This window comes from Diabrotica virgifera, chromosome 2 (assembly GCF_917563875.1).
Source record: "Diabrotica virgifera virgifera chromosome 2, PGI_DIABVI_V3a".
Classification (NCBI taxonomy): domain Eukaryota; kingdom Metazoa; phylum Arthropoda; class Insecta; order Coleoptera; family Chrysomelidae; genus Diabrotica; species Diabrotica virgifera.
In genome coordinates, this window is record NC_065444.1 from 81,493,586 (window position 1) to 81,519,626 (window position 26,041).

The window sequence follows — 26,041 nt, forward strand, 5'->3', positions numbered from 1 at the left end:
TTTTTCTATATTTAAGTAAGTTTATTAAACTGAAACCATTTCTGAATTGTAGCAAAATCTGTTTCAGCTTTTTGTTTTAAATTATTCCATGTATTTGCATCATAGAAAATAGCTGTGTCATCTGCAAGACTTATTATCTTACCTGTGATATTCAGTCTGAATAGATCATTGATATAAATATTGAAGAGACTTGGTCCCAAGACTGTTCCCTGTGGTACTCCGTAAGATATAATTCTTCCTTTACTGATTTCTCCATCTACAGAAACATGTTGTTGTCTATTTAGCAGATAACTTTCTAGGATGTTATATGCAAGTCCTCTTATACCATATTTTTGAAGTTTATTTAGCAGTATTGTATGTGAAACTGTATCAAATGCCTTTGCTAAATCTACAAATATACAAAGAGATGGTCTTGTATTATCAAGAGCTTTGTATATGTTAGCTGTTAGAGCACAGATTTCATCTTCGGTTGATTTTCCCTCTTGAAACCCATATTGACATTCAGATAGTATATTAAATTTTTTTAAAAAATGTGTGAGTCTTATTTTAATAATTTTTGGAATATTTTGCCTATATTTGAGATTAGGGATATAGGCCTATAATTTTGACAATATATTTCTTCTCCAGATTTGAATAGTGGTTTAATAGTTCCAATTTTTAATATATCTGGATAAATGCCTAAATTAAGACATGCATTTATTATGTATGTTAAGGGATTTGAAATTTGTTTTGTTATTTCTTCTAAAGTTTAAGTTCTAATAGTATCGTGCCCTGGTAACTTTTTATTTTTCAAAGATTTTATAATTTCTTCAACTTCATTTTCATTTTTTGGAGACAGGTACATACTATTATTTATTTCCAATATGTTTTCTCGAAATTCAGTTGGCTCAGAGATCACTTCTGCATATAGTTTTCCTAAATCGGTATAGTAGTCAACAAATTCATCTGATATGTCTGTTTTGTTAGTTAGTACTTCATTTTTTTTGTGTTTTTATCAGTTTTATGTTTGGTTTTTGAAACTGTTTTTCCACATAGTTTATTTACGCATCTCCATAAATTTTTAGACATATTTTTGTTATTATTTCTTAACCTTTCTGCATAAGTTTTTTTTGCTTGTTGGATACGTTTTGCTAAATTATTTTTACTTACTTTGTACCTGTTCTGTAAATTTTTATCATCGGAATGAATTTTTAAAGATTTGTATGAATTATTTTTTTCATTTATTAATTTAAGTAAAGATGGTGTTGTCCATGGTTTTTTGTATCTTTGTGTTTAATTTTTATTTTCTTAATATTTAAGTTTATATAATTTTGTAGTTTTGTAATGAAACATTCCATGCTCTTATTAACATCTCTTGCAGAGTAAACTAAAAACCAATTTTTTTGTTCTAAATCTAATTTTAGTTTTTCGTAATTGATAAAATATTTAAACATTTTTGATTGCATGACATTTATATTTGTGTTGACATTTATATTTATATTACATTTATATTTATTATATATATATATATTTTAATTTTTTTTGTTAATCTATTATAATTATGGCCATGGCTATAAATTTATAATGATTCTCGCATCCTAATTATCAATTTTTGTGTTCCGTAATATGTTTGCAAGCATTCTATGTTGCATTTTGTCGAAGGCTTTCTCAAAGACAACCAGACTTATAAATACGTCACAGTGGAGAATCTCGAGAGTTATCAGTAATAGTTAGTAAAGGAGTCTAGTGCCGACCACTGGACTGGTAACACGCGTGCGAGCGGAGCGGAGCAGAGAAGCAGCGAAGAGAAGCCAACGAGTAGTGGGGATTGTTCGGCTGGGGACTTATTAGTCCTACCTTGAATGTAAGCGAGGTAACAGTTGAGCGTTTTCACTCTCCGAGGCGAGAAGACGCGGACGACAAGAAGCCAGACGGTGAAAAGGTTGTTTTCGGCTAGCAGGAATTCTCATTCCATCACGAATGTAAGCGTGATAGCGAAACCGTAACACTTTTTCGCCTTAGGCAAGAAGGTGAGGCAAAAGCCGTTCGTCTGGATGTGGTGAAACTTAGGGAATTTCTATTGAGTTCTCTGAGACGCCACAGCTAGAGATCGGCTAGCGGAAAAAGAAATAGCGGGCTCGACGAGAGCCCGCTACGGGATATCTACTGTGCCTCCGTAAGGGAAGGGTGTAGTTTAAAACACTGCACCTCGACACTGCAGGGTGTAGCTTTTGAGAATCTACATTGATGCAGCCCCGGCCCCTAGGTCAGTAGATCGAGAAACTCAAGTGGAACCCGTACTGAGTTCTGTCTGGGTACGTGAACAACCGCGCTTGGTGCAGGGAGCCAACCCTGAAGTCGGGCCAATCGGCAGAAAAAAAGGCTTCATCCAAAATTAGGACCGTTCGCCCCCAACCCCAGACGATTGATCGAGCTAGGTCTCGATCACGCCCCCGATCCATGGCGCAATCCCCGCCAATCTATGAGGGCTCACGCAAAGTGGGCTCTAACCTGTTTCAGGAATTAAGTTCCGACACCGATGACTGCTCATCCATGGATGAAAATGGGTTCAAGAAACCTAGAAGCGAGAGGAAAAAGGAGAAATCCAAAAAGAAGAAAGAGGAGAAATCGAAGAACGACGCAGAAGCGAAGAAGGACGGAGAAAATCCAATAGCAGAGCCCATGGATGATGAGGCAGAGCAGGCAGTCAGAGGCACCACCAAACGAACGAAGCCGAAAGAGAGTGAAGCAGACGAAGACATGAAAGGGAAGGTACTCAAGACAAATGAGCAAGAAGAGATGAGGAAGATGCTAGAGGCGATGACGGCAGAGAGAGATCAACAAAGAGCCGAAAACAAGAAACTAAGGATCGTAATCCAAGAACAAAAGGAACAGATGAAGGAAATGTCAACCCGATTGAATGATCTGATAGATCAACAAAAAACAACGACAGAACAATTAAAAATGATGACAGAACTCTTAAAGAATCTCCAACAGAAGCCAGTCTCTGAAGTCGAGAAATCGCAGCCAATCCCTGAAGCCAAAAAGTCACCCGCAGAGGAGAGACTAAGGAAAATCCGAGAGACACCAAAAAATAAAGAAGATTTCCCAAAACTGAAGACACCCATCTCAAAAGACGAGACGACATCATGGGAAAACCAAGCAAGAAACGCCATGAGAGCTGCTTCACCCCCAGCAGAAGACTCCTTCAACCTACCCCGAGGAAATGCCCCACCAATACATCCATCTACGAGCACGGGTGGAGATGCGCCTGCCGCACGGCATCCCAAGGATTCAGAGTCGAACCAAATGGAGACGAACCAGCAAGAAGAAGCTGCCGCGTTACCTGAACAACAGGTGACCCGTCAACGTAAGCCGCCTGTAATTAAATTACAGAGCGTGAGCGAGACAGGGGCTATCCTCAGTATAGCCCAGAAACAAGGCGTAATCACGACAAATAAGATCTCCAGAAGCGGAAGGGAAACCCTCATCCAGGCGAAAAGCCCGGAAGATTATCGAAAGATGACCCACATTATTGAGGATTACGCAAAGAACATGACCCTAAAAGATCCCAAGAAGAGACTACAATGGATAGCCTTCCCATTCGAGGAAGAAGTAAAACCTAAAATGGTAATAAGAGGGCTACCAACGAATACCAAAGAGGAAGAGATCAAGAATGACATGGCAGATCAATATAACATTGACTGCCAAGCAGCAAAGAATATGTCAACAAGAGCCGGCCCAAGAAGACAGCTACCTATGTTCGTCATAACTCTGGATCAGGGGGACGTCGAGGCGGCGAGACGCATAACCAACCTGTGCCACATGAAGGTCGTGGTAGAGGATCTCCGAAAAGCGACAGGACCCACGCAGTGTTTCAACTGCCAAGGCTACCACCACGCCCAGAACGCGTGCCACAAGGACCCCAGGTGTGTCAAATGCGGTGAGGATCACCCCACTAAGATGTGCAAAAGGGCCAAAGAAGTTAAAGCTACATGTGCCAACTGTAAAGGCAGCCATCCAGCCAGCTACAGAGGATGCCCTAGATGCCCTACGTGGGGAAGACCCCCACCAAGGAGGCCGCAACAACAACCACAGGCAAGAAGACCACAAGCCACCGGCACCACCTACGCCCAGGCCACGCAAAACAACCAACACCAAACAGCGATCCCTGATGAAGACTACATAGTCAGAATAGTGACTAGGGTAGTTAGAGAAGTTATACAAGGCACCAGGGAAGCGCAGAAGTAATGCTGACAGATAGGGGATATTTGAGGATAGGCTCCTGGAATCCGGGCGGTATATCAACGAACCAAAACATCATGGATGAAATCGCCAATAGATATGAGATGGACATCGTAGCAATCCAGGAAACCAAGCTAACAAACAACTTCAACCTAAAGTTCCCTGGGTACGATGTATATAGGAACGACCTCAATAGAAGATCAGGAGGAACGGCCATCCTAGTTAAGAAGGGAATCACTCACACCAGATTCACGACTCCACCACTAGTTAACATGGAGGCAACAACAGTCGAAATGAAAATGAGGCAAGGCGCAGTCAGAATAACATCAGCCTACGTAAGACCGCAACACCCATTATTGGACGATGACCTAGACGCGTTCCTTAACATCGCTGAAACATCCATCATAATAGGAGACCTGAATGCAAGATCCCCCAACTGGAACGATAGAGCTACGAACAGAAATGGAAGACTACTAAATAGCTATATAGAAAATAATGAAGATACAGTGGCGATGGGCCCAGAAGAACCTACACACTTCCCAGGAAATGGACTTCCCACCCATATCGACATAGTTGTGGCTAAAAATCTAGGACTACAATCAGAACTAATCACGCTGGACGAAGGATCAACAGACCACAACCCCATTCTTCTAGAAATTGGAACATGGGAAGAGACAAACCCACCGAAAAGAACAAAAAAGAAAACAAAGTGGACGAATTATAAAAGATTAGTGAGTGAAAGAATAAACATAGTGCCAGTTATAAATAACCCTGAAGAAATAGAAGTAAAAGTCCTAGAGCTTGAAAACATCATCCAAGAGGCAATCAGAAACAGCACAACAGAGGAAGAAGTCGAGATCCACACGGGAAGGTTCAAAGACATACCACAAAAAAACTCAAGAGCTGATAAGGGAAAAAAATAGAGCGAAAAAAATAGCCAGAAGAACAAGAAATCGAGTAGACAAAACCTGGGCAAATACATTAAACAGAGAGGTCAAAACGGCCCTACAACTCCACCGCAGCAAAAAATGGGACAACTTTGTACAAGAGATGGAAGAACTAGACTCAAACATGAAAAACGTTTGGAAGCTCCAAAAAATGTTGAGAAGCGACAGAAAACCCATCCCCCCATTACATGGAAGAGACGGCATGGTATACACCATAGAGGATAAAGTAGAGGCGATGAGGGCTACACTCGAAAGAGAATGCGACCTAAACTACCACCAAGACGAAGACGACGACTTCCTGGAAGAAGTCGAAGAACAAGAAGAAGGACCAGAAGACCCAGAGGACATCATTCCCCCAACATCACCGGAAGAAATCAACGAACACATCCGAAACAGTTCACCGAGAAAAGCACCTGGTCCAGAAGAAATAACAAACAGAGCCTTAAAGTATTTGCCCAGAAAAGCTATAGTGTACTTCACAAACATAGTGAACGCGATACTAAGATCCAAGACATTCCCGAACAGGTGGAAAATCGCCCATGTCATTATGATCCCAAAACCTGGTAAGAACCACACATTCCCGCAGAACTACAGGCCAATCAGCTTACTTCCAGCGATCAGCAAGATAGTGGAAAGAATCATTCTTAGCAGACTGCAAGCGGAAACAAATAGATTAAACATTATCCCAGAAGCTCAATTCGGATTCAGAGCAGAGCACTCCAGCGAGCTACAAGTACTCAGACTAACCGAGTACATAGCAGCTGGATTCAACGACAGGCAGTACACTGGAGCAGCGTTCCTGGACGTAAGCAAAGCGTTCGACAGAGTATGGCATAAGGGGCTTCTATACAAAATGAGGGGCTACGGGTACAGCGGGGCTATGACGAGGCTAATCTCATCGTACTTGGGCGGCCGGAGTTTCAGGGTTCGGATAGGACAAGTCCTGTCCGAACTCGGGAACCCGGAGGCTGGAGTACCCCAGGGAGCGGTCCTGTCACCCCTGCTGTACACGATATACACCGCTGACGTACCTAGAACACCAGGTACCCTTATGAGCCTATACGCCGACGATACAGCGATAGCGGCCAAACACAGAAATGTAGATATAGCAGTGACCAACCTGCAAACAGCACAACAAGAAGTAGAGGAATGGAGTATAAAATGGAAGATAGCCATCAACTCGGAAAAGACACAAGCGGTTCTATACAAGAAAGGAAGACAAAAACCAGAGGAACAGCTGACGGTACATAACACCCCCATCGAGTGGAAAAACGAAGCTAAATACCTAGGAGTCATCATGGACAAAGGATTAACCTTCCAAAAACACGTAGAAGCCACAGTCCATAAGGCCAACATAGCAAAAGCAACACTAAGAAGACTTACAGGCAGAAAAAGCAAACTAAGACTAAAAACAAGGTTAAGATTGATAAACAGTATTATACTACCGGTATTAACATACGCATCTCTCGCATGGGGACAAGCATGTAACACCCACAAAAAGAAGATCCAAGCGGTCCACAACAGCAGCTTGAGAGAAGCCGCCAGAGTCCCAAGATACGTCGCAGAAAGATTCCTGTTCAGAGAACTCCAACAGGTGAGAGTCACCGAAATCATGACAGACAAAGCAAGGGTCAAATTCGCGGAACTGGAGCACCACCCAAGTCATATACTGCGAGAGATGCTAAGGTATGATGAGTTCCACCGATGGAAGCATAGAAGACCGAAACAGCAAATAGCGGAATGAAGTGATCAAAAGTGAAAAGTGATAGTAGTCTGTTCGTAGCTCAAAACAAGTGCCGAAGATAGCGTTACATACGGAGATCCAACACCACGATCACCTCCAAGGTAAGACAATTTTAGAAAATTATAGAAGGGCACAGGCCCCCAAAAAAATATATATAAAAAAATAAAAAGGCGTAAGCCCCCAAAAAAATATAAAAAACCATAAAAAACACATAAAAACTCGAGCAACAAGTCATTGGGCGGAGCCCAATAGGGCTCAGCACGATGACTTGGGGCCCAAGCAAGCAATTTTTAGTACCGCGGTTAAGTAAGTAAGACGATAAAGGCATAGAGCGCATCACGCTGAGCCTAAGATTTTTGCATTCGATTAGGGTACCACATGGAATCTTATTACCCAGGATTCCATTGTGAAGAGCATTTGGCTACGATAGTTGTGCCCTCATCGCGCATCAGCGTGCTATGGGGGGGAAAGGGATGGCCTGGGGTATTGGGGCGAGGTGGGGTGATCCCTGTTTACACTCGAGTCAAAACACCTCGCCCCAATGAATTGTTACACCCGAATGTACTCTTTCGAGAGGGTGGACATTCCCACAGGTCGGGTTAAATCAAATTGCTTGCTTGCTTGCTTGCGTGGAGAATCTCGACACCGTTCTATGCCACTCTTTATAGTAAATAGTTCCTTTTTAGTGCCAAAGCTTTTTCTATATCCCATACATGTTCTTAGAACAACTTTATTCAATCTACCCTACCTGTCATACATTTACCATATCTGTCATACATTTTAGTAATATATTTTGTTACAGCTACCCAAACTACCGAAGCCTTGGACTGGTGTTCTTGATGCTACTAGAAATACCAAAATTTGTTTTCAGGATATACCACTATATAAGAACCTTGAAATAAGTGAAGATTGTCTATATATCAATGTTTACACGCCAGAAGTAAGTACTTTTTATTCAGACCTAAATCAGATCTAAATTGATCAGATCAGATCTAAATTGATCAGATCAGATCTAAATTGATCAGATCAGATCTAAATTGTTCTTGCATAATATAACAAGAGAAATAATGATTTTCTCAGGACACTGAAATATCCAGGAAGGTGATTACTTTTTTAGTTATTGTAGACCTATAGGAAGAAAACCTACCTGTTGCCTGCCTAGAGTTCGCGTCCGTTTTTCAATTATTACCAATTTAGTGGAAAAAGAAGCAATTTTTTCGATTTTCTGCACCCCATTAGCTAAATAGTTGACATAAAATTACAAAATTTGATTTATTAGAACATTGAAAGAGCTTTAAAATATTGATTTTTGAATGTTAAAAGTCAATTTGTTGCTTCGCAAATTGCAAAATAAATGAATTATTATGAAAATAGATATTTGTTAATTTAACTTTTATTAAATTTAACTTAGAATTTTAGGATATCGGCCAAAGTTGGGTATTTGGTCCTTAATAAATACTCAAAAACTAAGACAGAAGAATTAATTTAGATCAAATCTTAAAAGTTATTCTATTTGTTTATTCTAGAGACATTTATTTTACAATAACATAAGACAGAAAATAATTAATATAGGGCAATTCTGAGTATGCCAAATGAAAGTAGAAGAGCGATATTATCAAAACGTATTAAAAAAGATAAAAAATTTAATTAATATAGTCAAAAATCCTAATGCCAAATTTTTAAAATTTTGTAGTTTATAAACAATTAGAATAACTTTAAAAATATTGTCCGTAGAAACAATCTATTTAGACAGTGCTCTTTAGATAAAACTATCCACCTTAAATAACTTTTGAATTACTGATTTTTAGAAAAAACGCAAAAACACGTCAAATAAAACTTGAAGGGGAAGACATTATGCCATATTTATGCTTGCCGGAAAAGGCACCCTCTCACTCCCGTATCATCCCTTAATTTTTTTAAATTACTACCCCTTTTTTATTTTATACTTGTATTATCCTCTTTGTACTGATTTCAAAAATGTATAACACTTGATGCTTAAAGTGATTAGTTTATGAGAAAAATAAATACAAAAGCAACAAAACTGGATTGAAAAAAAAATGATTTTTTTAACAATCTTATTATATACAAACATTTAGAATGAACATTTCACTACCAAACATTTTAACAATAATTATTCAAAATGACTTTTGAAAGCTTAAATGGTTATTGTTAAAATTTTTGAATAATTATTGTTAAAACTTTTAGTAGTGAAACAAATGTTCACTCTAAATATTAGAAAATTAAAAAAAAAATAATATTTATTCAATCCAGTTTTTTTGCTTTTTTATTTATTTTTCTCATAAGCATCAAGTGTTATAAGTTTTTGAAATCAGTACGTACAAAGAGGAGAATCTAAATATGAAATAAAAAAGGGGTAGTAATTAAAAAAAATAAGGGATGATACCGGAGGTGAAAGGGTGACTTTCCCGCCAAGCTTAAATATGGCATAATGTCTGTCTCTGCAATTATTATTTGACGTGTTTTGCGTTTCAAACTTATGGCACATTTAAGGTGCGTTAATTTTGTGGCGTAGTTTACTAAAGAGGTAAAATTTTATAGCAACCAGGCAGCAACAAACGGCTTCCCGTTTTGCTATGGATCCACGGAGGAGCATTTGCCTTGGGAGGCGGCACATTTGAGTACGTTGGACCAAAATATGTAATGGATGCTGGAATTGTCGTTGTGAGCTTCAACTACAGGCTTGGTCCTTTCGGTAATTACTATTTATAAATTTATATTCAGTATTTGCTCTTACTGCTTATTTAAAAATATCTTATTTCTGACTCTAAAAAAAAATTCTAGGATTTGTTGGCACTAACGATGGAGTTATTCCCTTAAATCTTGGACTTAAAGATCAGAAGTTGGCTATGGAATGGGTGAATAAAAATATTCATTTGTTTGGCGGAAATCCCGATCATGTAACTATAGCTGGTCAAAGTGCAGGATCTATATCAGTTGGATATCATCTTACAGGACCGTGGGAGAATGACAAACGTAAGTATCCAGATTTTATACGAATAAATACTAGCAAAGAAGCATCAGAATGCGATTGAAATTTTAAACTTATTTTGAAAACAATGAGTTTTTAGTTTTAGGAATAACTAAACCTAATTAATTTCTCCTTTTCCTTATAAAGGTAGGTATCTTATATCGCCGGTCCGGAATAATAATGACGTAACTGCAGGAAGCCAAATTTTTTAGTAGAACAAAAAAACGATTTTTAAATATTTGAAATAGTGATTAAATGAGGAGTAATCGCCCAGGAGCATCGGGATGGTGTTTATTCTTACAATGATGACTTTTATTTTTATCCTGTTGGTTCGAATTTCATTATCTTAATTTAATCTCCCATTTTCAACCCTTTTTACAGTTGCGTCATTATTTATCTAAAATTAAAATTGTGATTTCTATCTACAGTTGCGTCATTCTTAATCTGAAAATTTTTCTGTACAAAAAAACTATTTTTAAATATTTAGTATGCCGTTAATTATTCTTACAGCAATGGCTTTTATTTTCATCCCTATTGGTCCAAATTTCATTATCTTAATATAGTCTCCCCATTTTCAACCCTATTTACAGTTGCGTCATTATTAATCTAAAACAATATCTAAAATGGTGCTTATTTCAATAACGACGCAACTACCCTGTAGTGGCTCAGCACATAGTCACACTTTTGTCATTTTTGTATCATCTGTGTACAGTATTTTAGAAGTTAATTACGCAATAAACAGATATGTATCTGTCTTATAGGGCTTTTCAACAACAGTCATTTGTTTCGAGCTTCTGTCATAGGTGGTATAATCTGTGGGTAATATTAATATACACAGATTATACAATATATGACAGAAGCTCGAAACAAATGACAATCGATGAAAAGCCCTATTATAGAAGCCTAGTAATTTAGAAAATCAATAAGTTTCTAAATTATTATTAGCCAAGAAAAAAGTGTTTTGTGATTAAAATTGCATGTATGGTCAGGGGCATAGCTATCACCCTATCAGCGGTGTCAATTATACGGGGCCCCCGACATAAAGGGGCCCCCGACATGTAAAAACAAAAATTCAATCTAAAAATACTGTAAAAATTGTTTATATAGTTGTTCCGTTTTATCTTTGCCCATGCGTCACAATTTATTTTCAGTAGTAATAACCCAAGGACATTGATAATTGTTCGAAAAAATTTTATAACAGATTTCGAAAGCTTGTTGCTTGGAAACAGACCGACGCCGTAGGCGGAGGTCTGTTGCCTGTAAGCAACAAGCTTGAGACAGTTGTTAAAAAATTTTTGAGCATTTATCAATGTTCGAGGGTTATTCGGATAGAAAATTTTTTGCTGGTTATGAAAAAAAAAATACAGAGCAGAAACAATTTATTTAAATGTGCAATTAACAAAGGAACAATTAGAAAAATTTAATGAAGATCCAGACATGTTAGTTTCTATAACTGATGAAGATGTATTTCCACTACGCATGCTGTTAATAATTTTATTATGATGTTTTATTATAAATAATTTTTATGTATTACATCCAAACCGTGACATTTTGAAATATTGAATATTTGAAATGTCAAAATCGAAATGAAACGAAATGTAGGTATCCATAGCTACATGATTGAGTGAAAACAGCCCATGGGATCTTAGTCCTGTCGCCAGTAGGGGTACAACGGCCTCCTTAATTCAGATGGACTTACCCAAGTTTTCTTTATGTATTTTGACCCGTAGAACACGAATTTTTTGGGTAACAGTCGATCCGGATGTCGATAAGATTGTTATAAACAAAGAACTCGAGGAATCACATAACAGCAATTTTTCGCAAAACAAAACATGTTTTTGTATTCTTTGGGTCATTCTAAGCAAAAAATTATTTTACAAGTTTTTTGGTAGGATGCATAGTTTTTGGCATAAACGGGGTTGAACTTTCAAAAAATCGAAAAATTGCAATTTTTGAACCCGAATAACTTTTGATTGAAAAATAAAATAGCAATTCTGCTTACCGCATTTGAAAGTTCAAGTAAAATTCTATCGGTTTTGATTATTTTCATTGCTAGAAATTAGTTTTTTTATTGTTAAACAAAGCTATCAACACATAGTGATTGAATGATGTTTTCAATGCATTTCTAATTTGAAATCGAACGATTAGGCGCGCATACAGAATTTCTACGTACATTACGTCCATTAAAACGCATGCATTGGGCCCGGGAAACACTATGTGTTTATACCTTTGTTTAACAAATAAAAACTTATTTTTTAGCAATGCAAACCGATTTTTTAGCAAAATCAAAACCGATAGAATTTGACTTGAACTTTCAAATGCAGTAATCAGAATTGCTACTTTATTTTTTAATCAAAAGTTATTCCGTTTCAAAAATTGCACTTTTTCGATTTTTTTAAAGTTTAACCGCGTTTATCTCGAAAACTACGCGTCCTACAAAAAAACTTGTAAGACCATTTTTTGCTGAGAATCACCCAAAAAATACAAAAAAATATTTGGTTTTGCGAAAAATCGCTGCTATGTAATTCCTCAAGTTCTTTGTTTATAACAATCTTATCGACATCCGGATCAACTGTTACCCAGAAAATTCGTGTTCCACGGGTCAAAATACATAAAAAAAACTTGGGTAAGTCCATCTGAATTAAGGAGGCCGTTGTACCCCCCCTGGCGACAGGACTATCTGTTTTCAGTATAATGTTGGTTTTATTGGTTGTATTCAATCAGATGACCACAAATTAATTGATTTCATTGGATTTCTAATTGAGCAAAAAATTTTCAAACAAATTAAATCAAAGCATACAGTGAAATGTACGCCAATGTATTGACGTTCGTTTCACTTCATGTTTTGACTTAAATTTTTTGAAAATGAATCGTGACGCATGTAATCCAGGGCGCATCTGTTTTGAGATGAACGTTGAAAGGTGACTCAATTTTTTTGCAGAAATTGCTTGAAAATAACTTAAAAATAGTAATATTTGAGTTATCCTCCCACTCAAAATGAGCCGAAACATTGTTTAAATAATCAAAATGTCAAAATATGAAGGAAAAATTCGATTTTTTTTATTGGTTTCTTGGTTATAACTTTAAAACTGTTAATTTCTGAGAAAAGTTGTACTAACATAAAAGTTGCGTAATTAAATTTCCTACAATAAAGGTTTGGTAAAAAATTTAAAAAATAGTCACCCAATTGCGAAAAAAACCATACAAAAACAAGTATTCGCATTTTACGTTTTTCAACCATTTATGCTAAATTTAAGACCTTCATAACTAAATATTATTTTACTAGATATTGCAAAATAAATTTTGCAATCCAGCTTTCGCAAAAAAATTAATTTTATTAAAATGTTGCAGGACTGAAAATAAAGCAGATAGCAAGTTGATTTTTTTGCTTATAGAAGTGTACTGTACCTTTCATTTGCGATTTGCAAAATTAAAATCGAATAATTACCACGGCGTCAGGAAATTTTTTAAATAAAAATTAATTTTTGGTGCTACGCGCAGGACAGCGGTGTTCGATTCACACAAGTTGATTTCCACCACAATTTCTTCCAATCTTTATCTAATATATTATTTTCTTACTCTATATTTTGTTGTATTTTAATATTTTATAATTCCAAAAAAATCAATCTAATTTTATTATTGGTTGTGAAATATTGTTTAAACAATTGCATATGTTTAAAAATAATAGTAGATTATACCACGAGTCAATAATGATGGCTATTATTCCCGAGGAATATTTACGAACCGAGCCGCGTTAGCGGCGAGGGAGTAACATTCCGAGGGAATGAGAGCCATTATTGCGAGTAGTATACTCTACTTTATCTACGACAAATTAATTAATTTAAGATTTTTAATGAACAACTTTATTTGTTAAAAACATTAAAATTAGTAATAGTACAATTAATAAACTGAATTGGTTGAAAATCATCATTAACTTTAGTAGAGTTTTTAATACAAATATTTACATAAGGTATTAAGGTAGATGCTGTTGCTGTAGCTAGTTCTACAATTTCTGGTGGTGTACAATTAAAAGATTCTTCATTTTCGTCCATCTCAACACAAACTGTCAAATATACTATTCGTTTGACAGTGACACTTTTTGAGGTTGATTATTTTGTTTCCGTGGTGAATTTTGTGATTGTTGTGCCAGAGGGATTAATAGCTATTAATCCCGCATTATTAATCCCTAAGGGATTATTATATGGCATTATATTGCAAGTATAATACATATATTATGTATCAGTCGTAGATAATAAACTTTTATTCTCTAAGTTAAAATATATGAAAAAAGAAAGTTTTTGCTAAAAAAGTATTATTTCAAAGGATAGAGTATTTGTTTTTATTTTGCAATAAACAAATTTATTTATATCGAAATGTAATAAAAATTAAAATGTATCAATCATTATCAAAGGTCATTGGAATGCCCAATCAGAGCAAAATATCCGCTGTCCTGCGCGTAGCACCAATAAATAATGTTTATTTAAAAAAATTCCTGACACCGTGGTAGTTAATCGATTTTAATTTTGCAAATTGCAAATCAAAGGTACAGTACACAGTACACAAATTTTAACTTGCTATCCGCTTTACATTACTCAGTCCTGTAACATTTTGAAAAAATGAATTTCTTTTAGAAAGCTGGATTGCAAAACTTATGTTGCAAAATATATTTAACCGATCTTAATGAAATTTACAGTATTGTTTTAGTGTATCACAACGTTTTTTTACGTGAAATATGAAGGTCCTAAGTGTAGCATAAATGGTTGAAAAACGTAAAATGCGAATACTTGTTTTTGTATGGTTTTTTCGCAATTATTGCTATTTTGCAGCAAGGGTGACTACTTTTAAAATTTTTAACCAATTCTATATTATAGGAAATTTAATTACGCAACTTTTATACTGATACAACTTTTCTCGGGAAATGAATACTTGTTAAAGTTATAATCAAAAAACGAAGAAAAAAATCGAATTTTCCCTTCATTTTTTGAAATTTTGATTATTTAAATAATGTTCCGGACATTTTTGAGAGGGAGGATACTCAAATATTATAACTTGAGTTCTTTTTAAGCAATTTCTGCAAAAAAATTGAGTCACATCTGAACGTCTAAATGTACTAATATTTTTACAGATGCTCCCTGGTCTAATGGGAAAAGTTAGAATGGTAGAACAAGAGAGAATGTTGTGTTCTGGTTTTAAATTATCTCGCTTATTTTGTCCACAGAATTGTTCCATGCTGCAATAATGCAAAGCGGAAGCCCAGTCTCAGGTTGGCTCACACAGGAAGATGAAACCAGCTCGGCCTTAGCACTTGGTAGGGCGGTGGATTCTCACTTTGCTACTAAAGATACAAAGGAATTGTTAAAAGTGCTACAAAAAGCAAAGGCTCGAGATATTCTATACGTAAGTACTGAATTATACAATTTGATAATTTAAGAACCTCCCAGCCTTAATCTATTCCCGTAGACAATATGAAAAGTCACAGAGAAATGACAATTTTGTTTTTAAGGGAAGTACAGTCGGAAAAATGAAAGAATACCAATGAGCGATCACACCAATCACTTATTTTCTATTTGCTATCTTTTTCTATAACAAACGTTTGTTATTTATAGAAAAAGACAGCAAATACAAAATAAGTGATTGATGTGATCGTTCATGGGTATTCATTATTTTTTTCCGACTGTAATTTTGTTGAATATGTTTGTCCCTCAAGTTTTAATCTTCTTCTTTTTCTGGTCTCATGATCGTTATCGATTGTTGTATAATATAATGTTGACTACCATATTCTCTATGGTGACTATAATTGATAGCAGCTCTGAATAAAAACGTACCCAATTTTTCCGTAATATTATCTTAGACACTTCGTGCATGATGTTCTTCTTTCTCATTTACAGGCCCGACCTACAAGTGGAGTATCCACCGAAGCAGAAGGACCGTTTTCATATGGTGGTTTTGAAGCATTTTTAAGTGGAAACTATAAAAAGGTACCAGTTCTTATTGGTTTCAATTCAGAAGAAACTGCACCTCAAGGTAAGACCACTGGTTTAGCATGTTAACTGCAAAGCGTATATCAGAAGGGTACTTCTCCAAGCCACATGAAGTAAAACTACGTGACAACAGCTTCTTACTCCTTTTCATGCCAGTACTATATTAAAAAATAGTTTATTAAAGATATTTTTTTCTATCACTCAGATCTGATGAGGCCAGAACTAATTTTCACTTACTGAGAAGATCAACATAAGTTTATTATTGGATATAAAATTGACCATGGTACTGAATCAGAAGTTTTTGCACAAAATTTCTTCTTCTTCTTCTTCTTCTTCTTCTTCTTCTTACTTGTATATATGCTTTAAAGCCAGTTTCTTCTTCAATATTAGCCTACTAAATTGTTTAAATTATCGCACATTTTTTTTCTTGGTCTGCCAATACTTCTTTGTTCATTTGGTGACTTATCTCGTGCTATTCGTACTAAATTATTCTCTGCCTCTCTACTAATGTGTTCATTCCACTCCTGTTTCCGTTTTAATAATAAAAATAATAATTTATTCCACAATAATAGGTACAATATTTTAGCTTTTTAATGATATATTTAATGTGAAAGTCCCATTTTAGATGTGTATCTATAAAAGCTCCTAGATATTTAACATTTGTTACGGGTTTATTATAAAAATTTTATTTATTATGTGATATTTGAAGGGGTTTGAAAAGATCAGTAGTCAAGTTAGAGTTAAATATTGGTAGATAAAGAGTTTTCTTAAAATTGATTGTTAGTATTTTGTAGTCAAACCATTCTTTTATTAGTTGTAGATCACATTCTGCTTCTGTTTTTAATTCATACCAATTCTCAGCATCATATATAATAGCAGTATCATCAGCAAACCCAATTATATGCCCTGTAATCTGTAATGAAAATAATCCATTTATATATAGATTAAAGAGGACAGGACCTAATACTGTTCCCTGTGGCACTCCATATGTTATACCTCTTTGTCCGCTTTTTACTTCGGAGACCCTTACTACCTGTTGTCTCTCAGAGAGGTAACTTCTAAATAATTGTAAACAGTTGTCTCATACCAATTTTCTCTAAGGTTTGTAAGAGGTTATTGTGACTAACAGTGTCAAAAGCTTTGGCCAAATCAAGAAATACGCATAAGAAAACTTTATTTTTGTTAAGTGCTTCATATGCTTTGGATGTTAAATTCAAAATGGCATCTTGCGTGGAAGTATTTTGCTTAAAACCAAATTGGTGAGGGGAAATTAAATTATATTTTTTGATATATGCTGTAAGCATATATCAAATATAGTTTTGTCACCCATCCATTTATGTCTTCTACATTGCATGCTCTTCTTATTTTTTCGCTAATCTCCCTATCCAACAGACTTTTCCCTGATATTCGTCGAAGTATTTTCGTATCTGTTGTTTCTAGTAGTCGTCTCGTTTTAGATGTATCAGGTCTTGTATCCACCGTATATATGTCAATATAGGTCTAATTACTGCTTTATAGATTCTTGCTTTTGTGTCTTGTCTTAGGTGTTTGTTCTTAAAAGATTCTGCAAAAATCAAAATGTAATTCTGATAAATCTTAAAACCTGGATGAGGTACAACTGTGTTATAGGCTCAAGTTTTTTTTGGTGGTTTTAATTAATCAAATGCGACATAGAGATCTTAGAACAAAGGGTATGACCATTTATACATTATAGCCAAACGACCATTCTAGCAGTAAAGAAACCACTTATCAAATCAAACCTAGCGAGAAACTACAAATATCCCGTCAACAACCTAGAAAATAAGAATATAGTGTTTTTAATATGAGCTCCGGGTCATGAAGGGGTGTATGGTAATAAATGAGCAGCAATGTTGGCAAAACAAGGCTCGAGAAAAGCTTTTGTAGGCGCAGAACGATTGTCTATGTCATCCTAAATGATTCTGCAAAAAACGAAAAACGAGGTTCAAAAGTGGCTAATAAGAAAACATCGAAATAAATAGGTAAATGTCAAAGGTAACTCCAGACTAAGAAAATAATCAAGCATATTAAAAAAAATCGCAGATATTTACAAATGTCTAGAGGTTTTCACCGGTGCTTGAATTCCATACCTGGCTTTCTGCAAAGGGCGGTTTATATGTATGAAAATATATGAAAATATGTACATATATATGTAAAGATTTTTTAAAATATATGTAAACATTCGTCGAAAATATGTAATAAATAAATTAAAGCAATAATTATATAAAATGAGTTAAAACAGCTAAATGAGTTAAAATGAGCTAATTAATTCGTTCACAAGAGGAAATTGTGCTCTCATAATATCTGTTAACTGCATCAGTTAAACGAGTACGGTCAAACCCGCTTATTAGAATAGCTTTCGTGCCAAGGAAAAGTATTCCTTTAGCGGGAATATTCTAATAACCGATCATTGTTAGCTAGTAGAAACGTTTCGGGACCTTAAATTTCTATTACTTAATCCGGGATATTCCTATAACCAGTATTCTAATAAGCGGATTCGACTATAACATGAAAAATATTCTCGTGAATAATTTTTAAACTTTGCTCCACCTTAACCATATATGGGGCAGAATCCGATAAGAAAATCAAAAATTTATTTAATGGAATGGCATCTGGCAAAAAGAAGTTTATCAAAGTGTCTTAAATGCATCGTGTACCAGTCAAATTGTTGGGTTTTTAAGTTGTTTTGAAGATACTAAAAATTGTTTTCCTGAACCATGTTCCTCTAGTGCTCCAATTAGCAAATGAACAATATATCTTTCACAGGCGTCTGTAGTATCATCCACAATACTCGTATAACATAAAAGTAATTATCACATATATGTATTACTTCCCATATTTGGATCATTGTTGATTTATAGAATATAGATTCGACACTTGATTTCCTCAACGTGTATTCATGCGGGATATTAAATTTGCAATATTTTTTCAAAAACAATCTTAGATTAACGTTATTCAATTTTTGTAATACATTCTTTAAATTACCCCCAAGGCGACTGTATACGTGGACGTCACCACAACGCACACAAGAAAAAGTAATCAGAAACCAAATAGATTACATAATGGTGACAAAAAGATACCGTAATGCCGTGAAATCTACTAAAACTTAATCCAGTAGTATCTGTGTTAGAAGCTAGATCAAAAAAAAAATGAGAAAAACCATCATCCCAGCGTTAGACTTAAGCCAGCTTAAAAGTGAACACCGACGAGAAACAGTGCGAGAAGAAATCAACACCAGCCTCAGTACAGCAGAAAACCAAATCCGCAGAACAGACAACATAGATGAAAAACTGAAGTATATAAACACTATAATAAGAACTACGGGAAAGAAACACCTAACCAAATCTACAAAGAAACATAAGGTGTGGATGACACCAGACATACTAGAACTAATGGATGAAAGACGCAAATTAAAGAACAATGCAGAAAAATACAGAGATGTTGATAAAAACATACAGCAACTAATAAAGAAAGCCAATGAATCTACAAACAATGTGTAGAACTGGAAAACTATGAAAGAAAGTATGACACATTAAATATACATCAAAAAGAAAAAGAAATTACAGGAACCCAAAGAAGACATCAAATAAGTCTGCTTAAGGACAAAGACGGAAATATTTTTATAGACTTAACAGAAAAAAATTAATAGATGGAGTGGATACATAAGAGAATTGTTTGAGGGCAACAGAAATAACATTGTCCAGGTAAATGGTGAAACGGGACCTGAAATCCTAAAATGTGAAGTAGAAATGGCACTTAGAAATTCTAAAACTGGAAAGGCAAATGGACCCGATGAGGTTTCTACTGAATTACTAAAGCTCTTAAATGATGAATCAATAGGTATAATATTGTACTTATTTAACACAGTATACAATACTGGTATTATACTTCAAGAGTGGCTGTTATCTACATTCGTTGCACTGCCAAAGGAATCCAATGCAAAAGAATGTTCAGAACATCGATCAATATCTTTAATGAGCCATCTAGTAAACATATTTCTAAAAATCATCCACAACCGAGTTTATCAAAAGTTGGAGTCAGATATTAGTAATACACAGATGGGGTTCAGAAAAGGACTAGGTACTCGAGAAGCTCTCTGCGGTTTGAATGTTCTTACATAAAGATGCCTAGACGTTAATCAAGAAGTACATGCATGTTTTATCCATTTTGAAAAAGCGTTTGACAGAGTACGCCACGATAGGCTAAGAGACATTCTTGAAAGAAAAGACATAGATAATAAAGATCTGCGAATAATTCTCAACTTACATTGGAATCAGAAAGCTAACATAAAAATAGAAAATGAGATATCAAAAGCAATAGAAATACGTACAGGAGTACGACAGTGATGTATTTTGTCACCACTGCTATTTTATGTATATAGTGAAAGCATCTGCCAGGAAGCCCGTTTGCAAGCAAATGAAGGAATCGTAATCAATGGAGAGGTTGTAAATAGTATTCGATACGCGGACGACACTGTACTAGTTGCAAGAACAGTAGAAGAATTACAACGATTACTTACAAACATAAATATTGCTTGAATCAATTATGGCATAAACATTAATATAAAAACAAACCAAGTATATGGTCTTCAGTAAAATTATGACACAACCATCACATATTAGTATAAGCGGCATTCAAATTGAAAAAGTATCAAGGTACAAATACTTGGGAACTTTAATAAACGAAACTGAAAACCAAAACAAAGAAATAAAAAGACGTACCGAAATTGCCAGGGCCACCTTCATAAAGATGAGAAAATTCTTCTGCAACAGAGATATAAGCATCACTCTACGATTAAGAATGCTAAGAGGCTACGTATTTAACACGCTATTATACGGTGTAGAGGCCTGGACTCTCAAACAGAACAACATAAAAAATATTTAAAATTTCGAGATGTGGTGTTACCGTCGAATGATGAAGATAAGTTGGGTTGAAAGAATCACAAACCTTGAAGTAATACGAAGGATAGGAAGAGACCCAGAAATTTTGTTAACGATAAAACGAAGATAACTCGAATATTTGTGTCACCTGATGAGAGGTCATAAATATGCATTACTTCAAAATGTAATTCAAGGAAAAATAGAAGGAAAACGGGAATGGTTGCGGAATTTGAGAGAGTGGTTTGGCTGCACCACTAATGAACTTTTTAGGTCAGCTGTAAACAGGGTCAGGGTAGCCTTGATGATTTCCAGTCTCTGATAGGAGTGGCACAAGAAGAAGAAGAAGAATTTTTGTAATGGAATGTTAGTAGCAACGTAGCAACCATTGCCCTGCACAGATCTTAATTAAATTGTATTTTATCGTTGCTTAATGAACCCGAATCAAAACAATTTTTCAATGATTGTTGACTTTTTCCCCCATTTCCAATCCGTTTTATATTTGCAGTGTATTTGGCTGTTTTGACATTCGTTCCGGGAGCTGTAAATCTATTCAAATTATAAAATGAAAAATAAATAATAGTTCATTTTATGATTATTTCTGGTTAATACCAGACCCCATATCTAAGTCGGTCAACTCAATTTGCGGAGATTAAGAATTGTTAAGAGCTCATGTAAACAGTACCTAGAAATAAACGGACAGGCCCTGCATAATTTTTATCTTAATGGTTTTCGGGTTTTTCATTGCAGAGTAAAATGGGGAAAATATGTAAAAATATGTGTTTACCACTTAAATATGCAATTTTTTCATAAAATCTATAAATATGTAAAATATGTAAAAATATGTAACTTACATATAATCCGCGGCCTAGATATCAGACATCCTACTGCCTGAGCTATCCTACCCGCCTTTTTAAGAAAACGCCAAAATATCTAAGGTGAATGGCTTAGAAAATGCAAAATGGAAGAAGAGACGCCGATACACATCCTATGCCATTGCAATATGCTGAATGATATGAGGTAGAAATTGATTGGTCACATGCGAATTAAACCAGAAGAGACCCTAAAACTACCAATCAGGAAACTGTTTGTCTTCGTTGAGATTATAGGACTTTGTGATTTCAGAGCTGGTCCTATCAAGTTTCCTTGGTCGTCGTTGATGAAGACTGTTCTATTGTTTAAGAACTGAAATGTTAGATTTATTAAATCTATGGGGATGTTGAATTCCAGAATAGAAAAATGATCACATGATCATACGCAGCCTTAATGTCAAGGAAAATTGCTAACACTTGATTTTTCTCTATAAAAGCTGCTTGAGTATAGGATGTAAGATATGCAAGGTTATCGTTTATACCCATACCTTTCCTAAAACCAGTTTGGAATAAGTTATAGATTTTTATATTTTCTACTATCCATCCAATCCGATTTTTTATTATTTAGATATAGGCATTGATTATACACTACCCAGTTATAAACTGCCCAGATTATAAACTGGGTACTTTATAATCAATGCTATAGGTCTATTATAGCTAACTGGTAAGGTTGGGTTTTTTGTAATTTTAAGAACGATATAATTATCTGGGTTTTCCTGATATCGGGGATGGATGCATCTAAAAGGGAAGCATTATACATAAGTATTCATCAAAAATTTAATACCGATATCTGGAAGGTTTTTAATCATTGAGTATGTTATTTTGTCTATACCAGGGGCTGTGTCTTTTTTGTTTGAGATGCTGAATAGCAGTTCATGAATTGAAATTTCATTGGAATTTACATTGGGGAAACTTAATTAAAAATTAGGATCAATTTGACATGAGGATAATGTCATTAGCAAGTTATTACATAGACTCCGTGAAGGTATTTTGTTCCGTACGTTTATCAGTGCTAAAAGTAGAGGCAGTGGCGTAACTAGTCTGACTGCGCCCCAATGCAAATATTCCCTGTGCGCCCCTATTCGTAGACTAATTATCCAGAATATCAGTTTTTTGCGCCCCCCTAAGGCCTGCGCCTTAACCCTTAAATGCCCAACCTTTTTTAGGTTCCATGTACTCCCAAGGGTGGGTAAAAAATGTCCACCTCGAAAATAGCTAATATATTTATTGAGAGTTGTTGAAAATGGATTAAACTTAAGAATCGTATGCTTAATAAACACAGCATCTTCTAAAATATTAATATAAACAACTTACAAACCTTACAAAAACATTACAATGTACATCAAAATTAACATACCAGTAAAAGCCAGTAATTCAGATTTGTCGATTTTCTCCACATTCTTCCTTTCAGCCTCCTCATTGGCGGATAATTATGTAGATTATGTAATTGTACGTCGATAATTATATGGATTATCTTCCTACCAACGAGAAATTATATAGAAACCTTTAGGAAATAGTTTTACCAATGGTGTACTTTTTATGCCCACCCATATTTAACTCAAGATACTACTTTTATTTTCAAAAATATCGGTAGACCCAAATTAACATTCGATAAGGGCTGGCTTTTTAACAATAAATAATTTTTTAAAAAATTTTAGACACGTAATAAATATGTTACAAGGGAATACGCATTAGGTTCACATTTTTTACCAACCCTTGGGCGTTTAAGAGTTAATGAACCACATTGGTGGCATTGGCGTTAGTTACGCCACTGACACTGAGTAGACGTGCAAATTAACAATTTTAACTATAGTTCACTCGCTTTCAATATGAGTAACGACGTCAGTTTCAGACGCCTGATTCGTGGGTTTTTCGTGCCGTCGCAGCTTGTCGTTTATTTTAAATGAATTTATTCTATATTATAAATTAACTTTGCGAATTATGAAGCGAATGAACTATAATTTGATAGATTTCATACTTGTAAAATGCCTGCATTGAAATAAGTAAGATAATATTTTCAGCTATATTAAATGGCGTAGCCGCAATACTACTAGGAAGCGTGGATAGGAATCCAGGCCAACTGGTAGATAGAAGAATAAATATGTCACCCGAAGATAGAGCAACCGCTGGTAGTTTATTGAAACAATTATATACACGTAATACTAGTTTTAGGGAAGATTTTGGCGGGTATATAAGGGTAAGTTTAATTATATCTAACTATCTATATAAGGATTTTTACAGCTGTCGCCGCCTTCCTCCTTTCGGCCAACGTCTCCAGTCGTTTCTGTTCTGCTATTCTCCGTCTCTAAGGTCTCGCCTTTTCATGACCTTGTCCAGTTCATCCCTCCATGATCTTCGAGGTCTACCTCTTCTTTTCTTTCCTATTAGGCTCCAATCCGAAATCTTTGATATCCACATGTCCATTGTACGATCTGCTCTTCTCACATGTTCATAACAAATTAAACGTTTTTCTTCGATGTAGCTGAGGATGTCTTGTTCTACTGCCATTCTTCGTTTTATCTCCCCATTTCAAATGCGATCTATTCTTGTCACTCTGCAGTTTCTCATGAACTCCATTTCAGTTGCTGTAATTTTGGACCTGTATCGTTTGTTTATTACCCAATTCTCTGCTCCATAGATCATTAAACTACGTACCAAGGTGTTATATTATATTCTCTTCTTTACATTTCTGGTAAAATGTCTATCCCACAGTATCCCGTTGATTTGTTTAATGCATGTTCTTTTCTGTGCTAATCTGCTGGTTATCTCTTACTCGGTGGTTCCATTCTTTGAGAGCACAAATCCTAAGTATTTAATTTTTAAGTACTAATTTTTCAGTGCCGTTAAATTTTCCTATCATCGTCCATTTCCAAGTTTCTCACTGGTTCTTGTTCTGCTGTTAAGCCGCGTTTACACGATGACAATTGGCGAGACAATTGTCATTGGACAATTTTCATCACGTGGCTGCGGATTGTCGGAGGCCAGTCCAGTTGAACGAGAAAATGTTTATACGGGGCTAACTATTGCCATGGTGGTAGACAGCTAAAACATGGCCGACTGCTCGTCATCTGTTGTGTCCGGTGAGGACTTAAAACTAATGTTAAATCAGATTTACCGAGAATTCAGAGGCGTAGCTACCGCCGTATCAGCCGTATCAATTATACGGGCCCCCGACATTCAGGGGCCCCAACGCGGCATGTCGAAACAAAATTCCATTCAAAAAATTTAACAAAATATTCTGCAATTATTTCTCTAATAAAACGCTTTGAAAACAGTGTACATATTATATTGTTGGGATATCGACATTTTCGTGTAATGGATTCTTTATTATAAACTATATTTATGTACTGTACAGGTACCTGCCTCTCGCCCTTCTATAACAACAAGTGTTTTTTGTTTTCAAGCTACTTCTTATTGTCTATTCACCATTGGCTGTGTGAGACATTGTATAATAGTATTATACTATTAGTATAATGTATAATGCGAAATTGCAATATTTGTAATCGCTTTACCTTTGATAATTTGAAACACTGTGTATTGTTTGCGTATATTTTCGTGTAATCTGTTCTTTATCTATAAATTGTATTTAGGTATATCTATTTGCCCGTCGCTCGCCGTTAAAAAACAGAGCTTCTTTGTTTAGGATCCTTTTCAATGTCTATTCACCCTTGGCTTGAAAAAACTTAATCTGTTTTAAAACAATGAGTCTCAATTCAAATCTGTTTTTTGGCTTTGGATTATTAGAGTTTATTAGATATATTATTATTATCTATATTTGAGTGTCATACGCTGAACTTATTAGTTCCTAAGGTTGTATTATGCAATTTGCAATTTATTTAAACCTTGCAATATTCAGGGTGTTTCATTAATAATTGGAAATAATTTAATTGTAGATTCCTGGGCTCAAAATATATATTAAGATTTAACCCAAAACACCTAGTCTGAAAATGCTTCTTACGGAAGCTAGAGCTCTTTGAAAAAGGCATCTTGTAATTAGTTTTTTTAAATACCTCCAGAACGCTTTTATTCAGAGAAACCAAAACTGGTACGCCTATTTATCTTCCTTTTTTATCTTTACCTTTTAAGCCTTTTTGACACTGGATTATTAAATTGTGAGGCATTTTATTTAAGTCGGTAAGATACACCGTTTTCTAAAAATGTCGATTTGAAAATTTTGTTTTTTTAATTTGAAAAAAAAATTTCAAAAAAAATTATGAAAACAATAAACGAAAACTGCTACGTTTATTCCAGAGATGAACCGATCTCATCAATTGCGAATTTCTAGTATCGGTCATATGCGTGCGTTTTGAGTAGGTCAACGGATATTTTATCGCATTATTTTTTGTAACATTTTTGACACTAGATTAATAAATTATGAGGTATTCTAGC

The 26,041-nt window shown here is 35.2% G+C and overlaps 1 protein-coding gene across 1 annotated transcript in view; it reads left to right on the forward strand.

The window, feature by feature from the left end:
- The window catches only part of LOC126879535 (juvenile hormone esterase-like), a 68,950-nt gene that overhangs the window by 19,848 nt on the left and 23,061 nt on the right, over positions 1-26,041 (forward strand). Inside the window, exons 2-7 of the mRNA XM_050642689.1 lie at positions 7,718-7,855; positions 9,475-9,628; positions 9,718-9,909; positions 15,123-15,301; positions 15,793-15,928; positions 23,674-23,849. Coding sequence (XP_050498646.1) covers positions 7,718-7,855; positions 9,475-9,628; positions 9,718-9,909; positions 15,123-15,301; positions 15,793-15,928; positions 23,674-23,849 — 975 coding nt within the window. The remainder of the gene's footprint in view (positions 1-7,717; positions 7,856-9,474; positions 9,629-9,717; positions 9,910-15,122; positions 15,302-15,792; positions 15,929-23,673; positions 23,850-26,041) is intronic.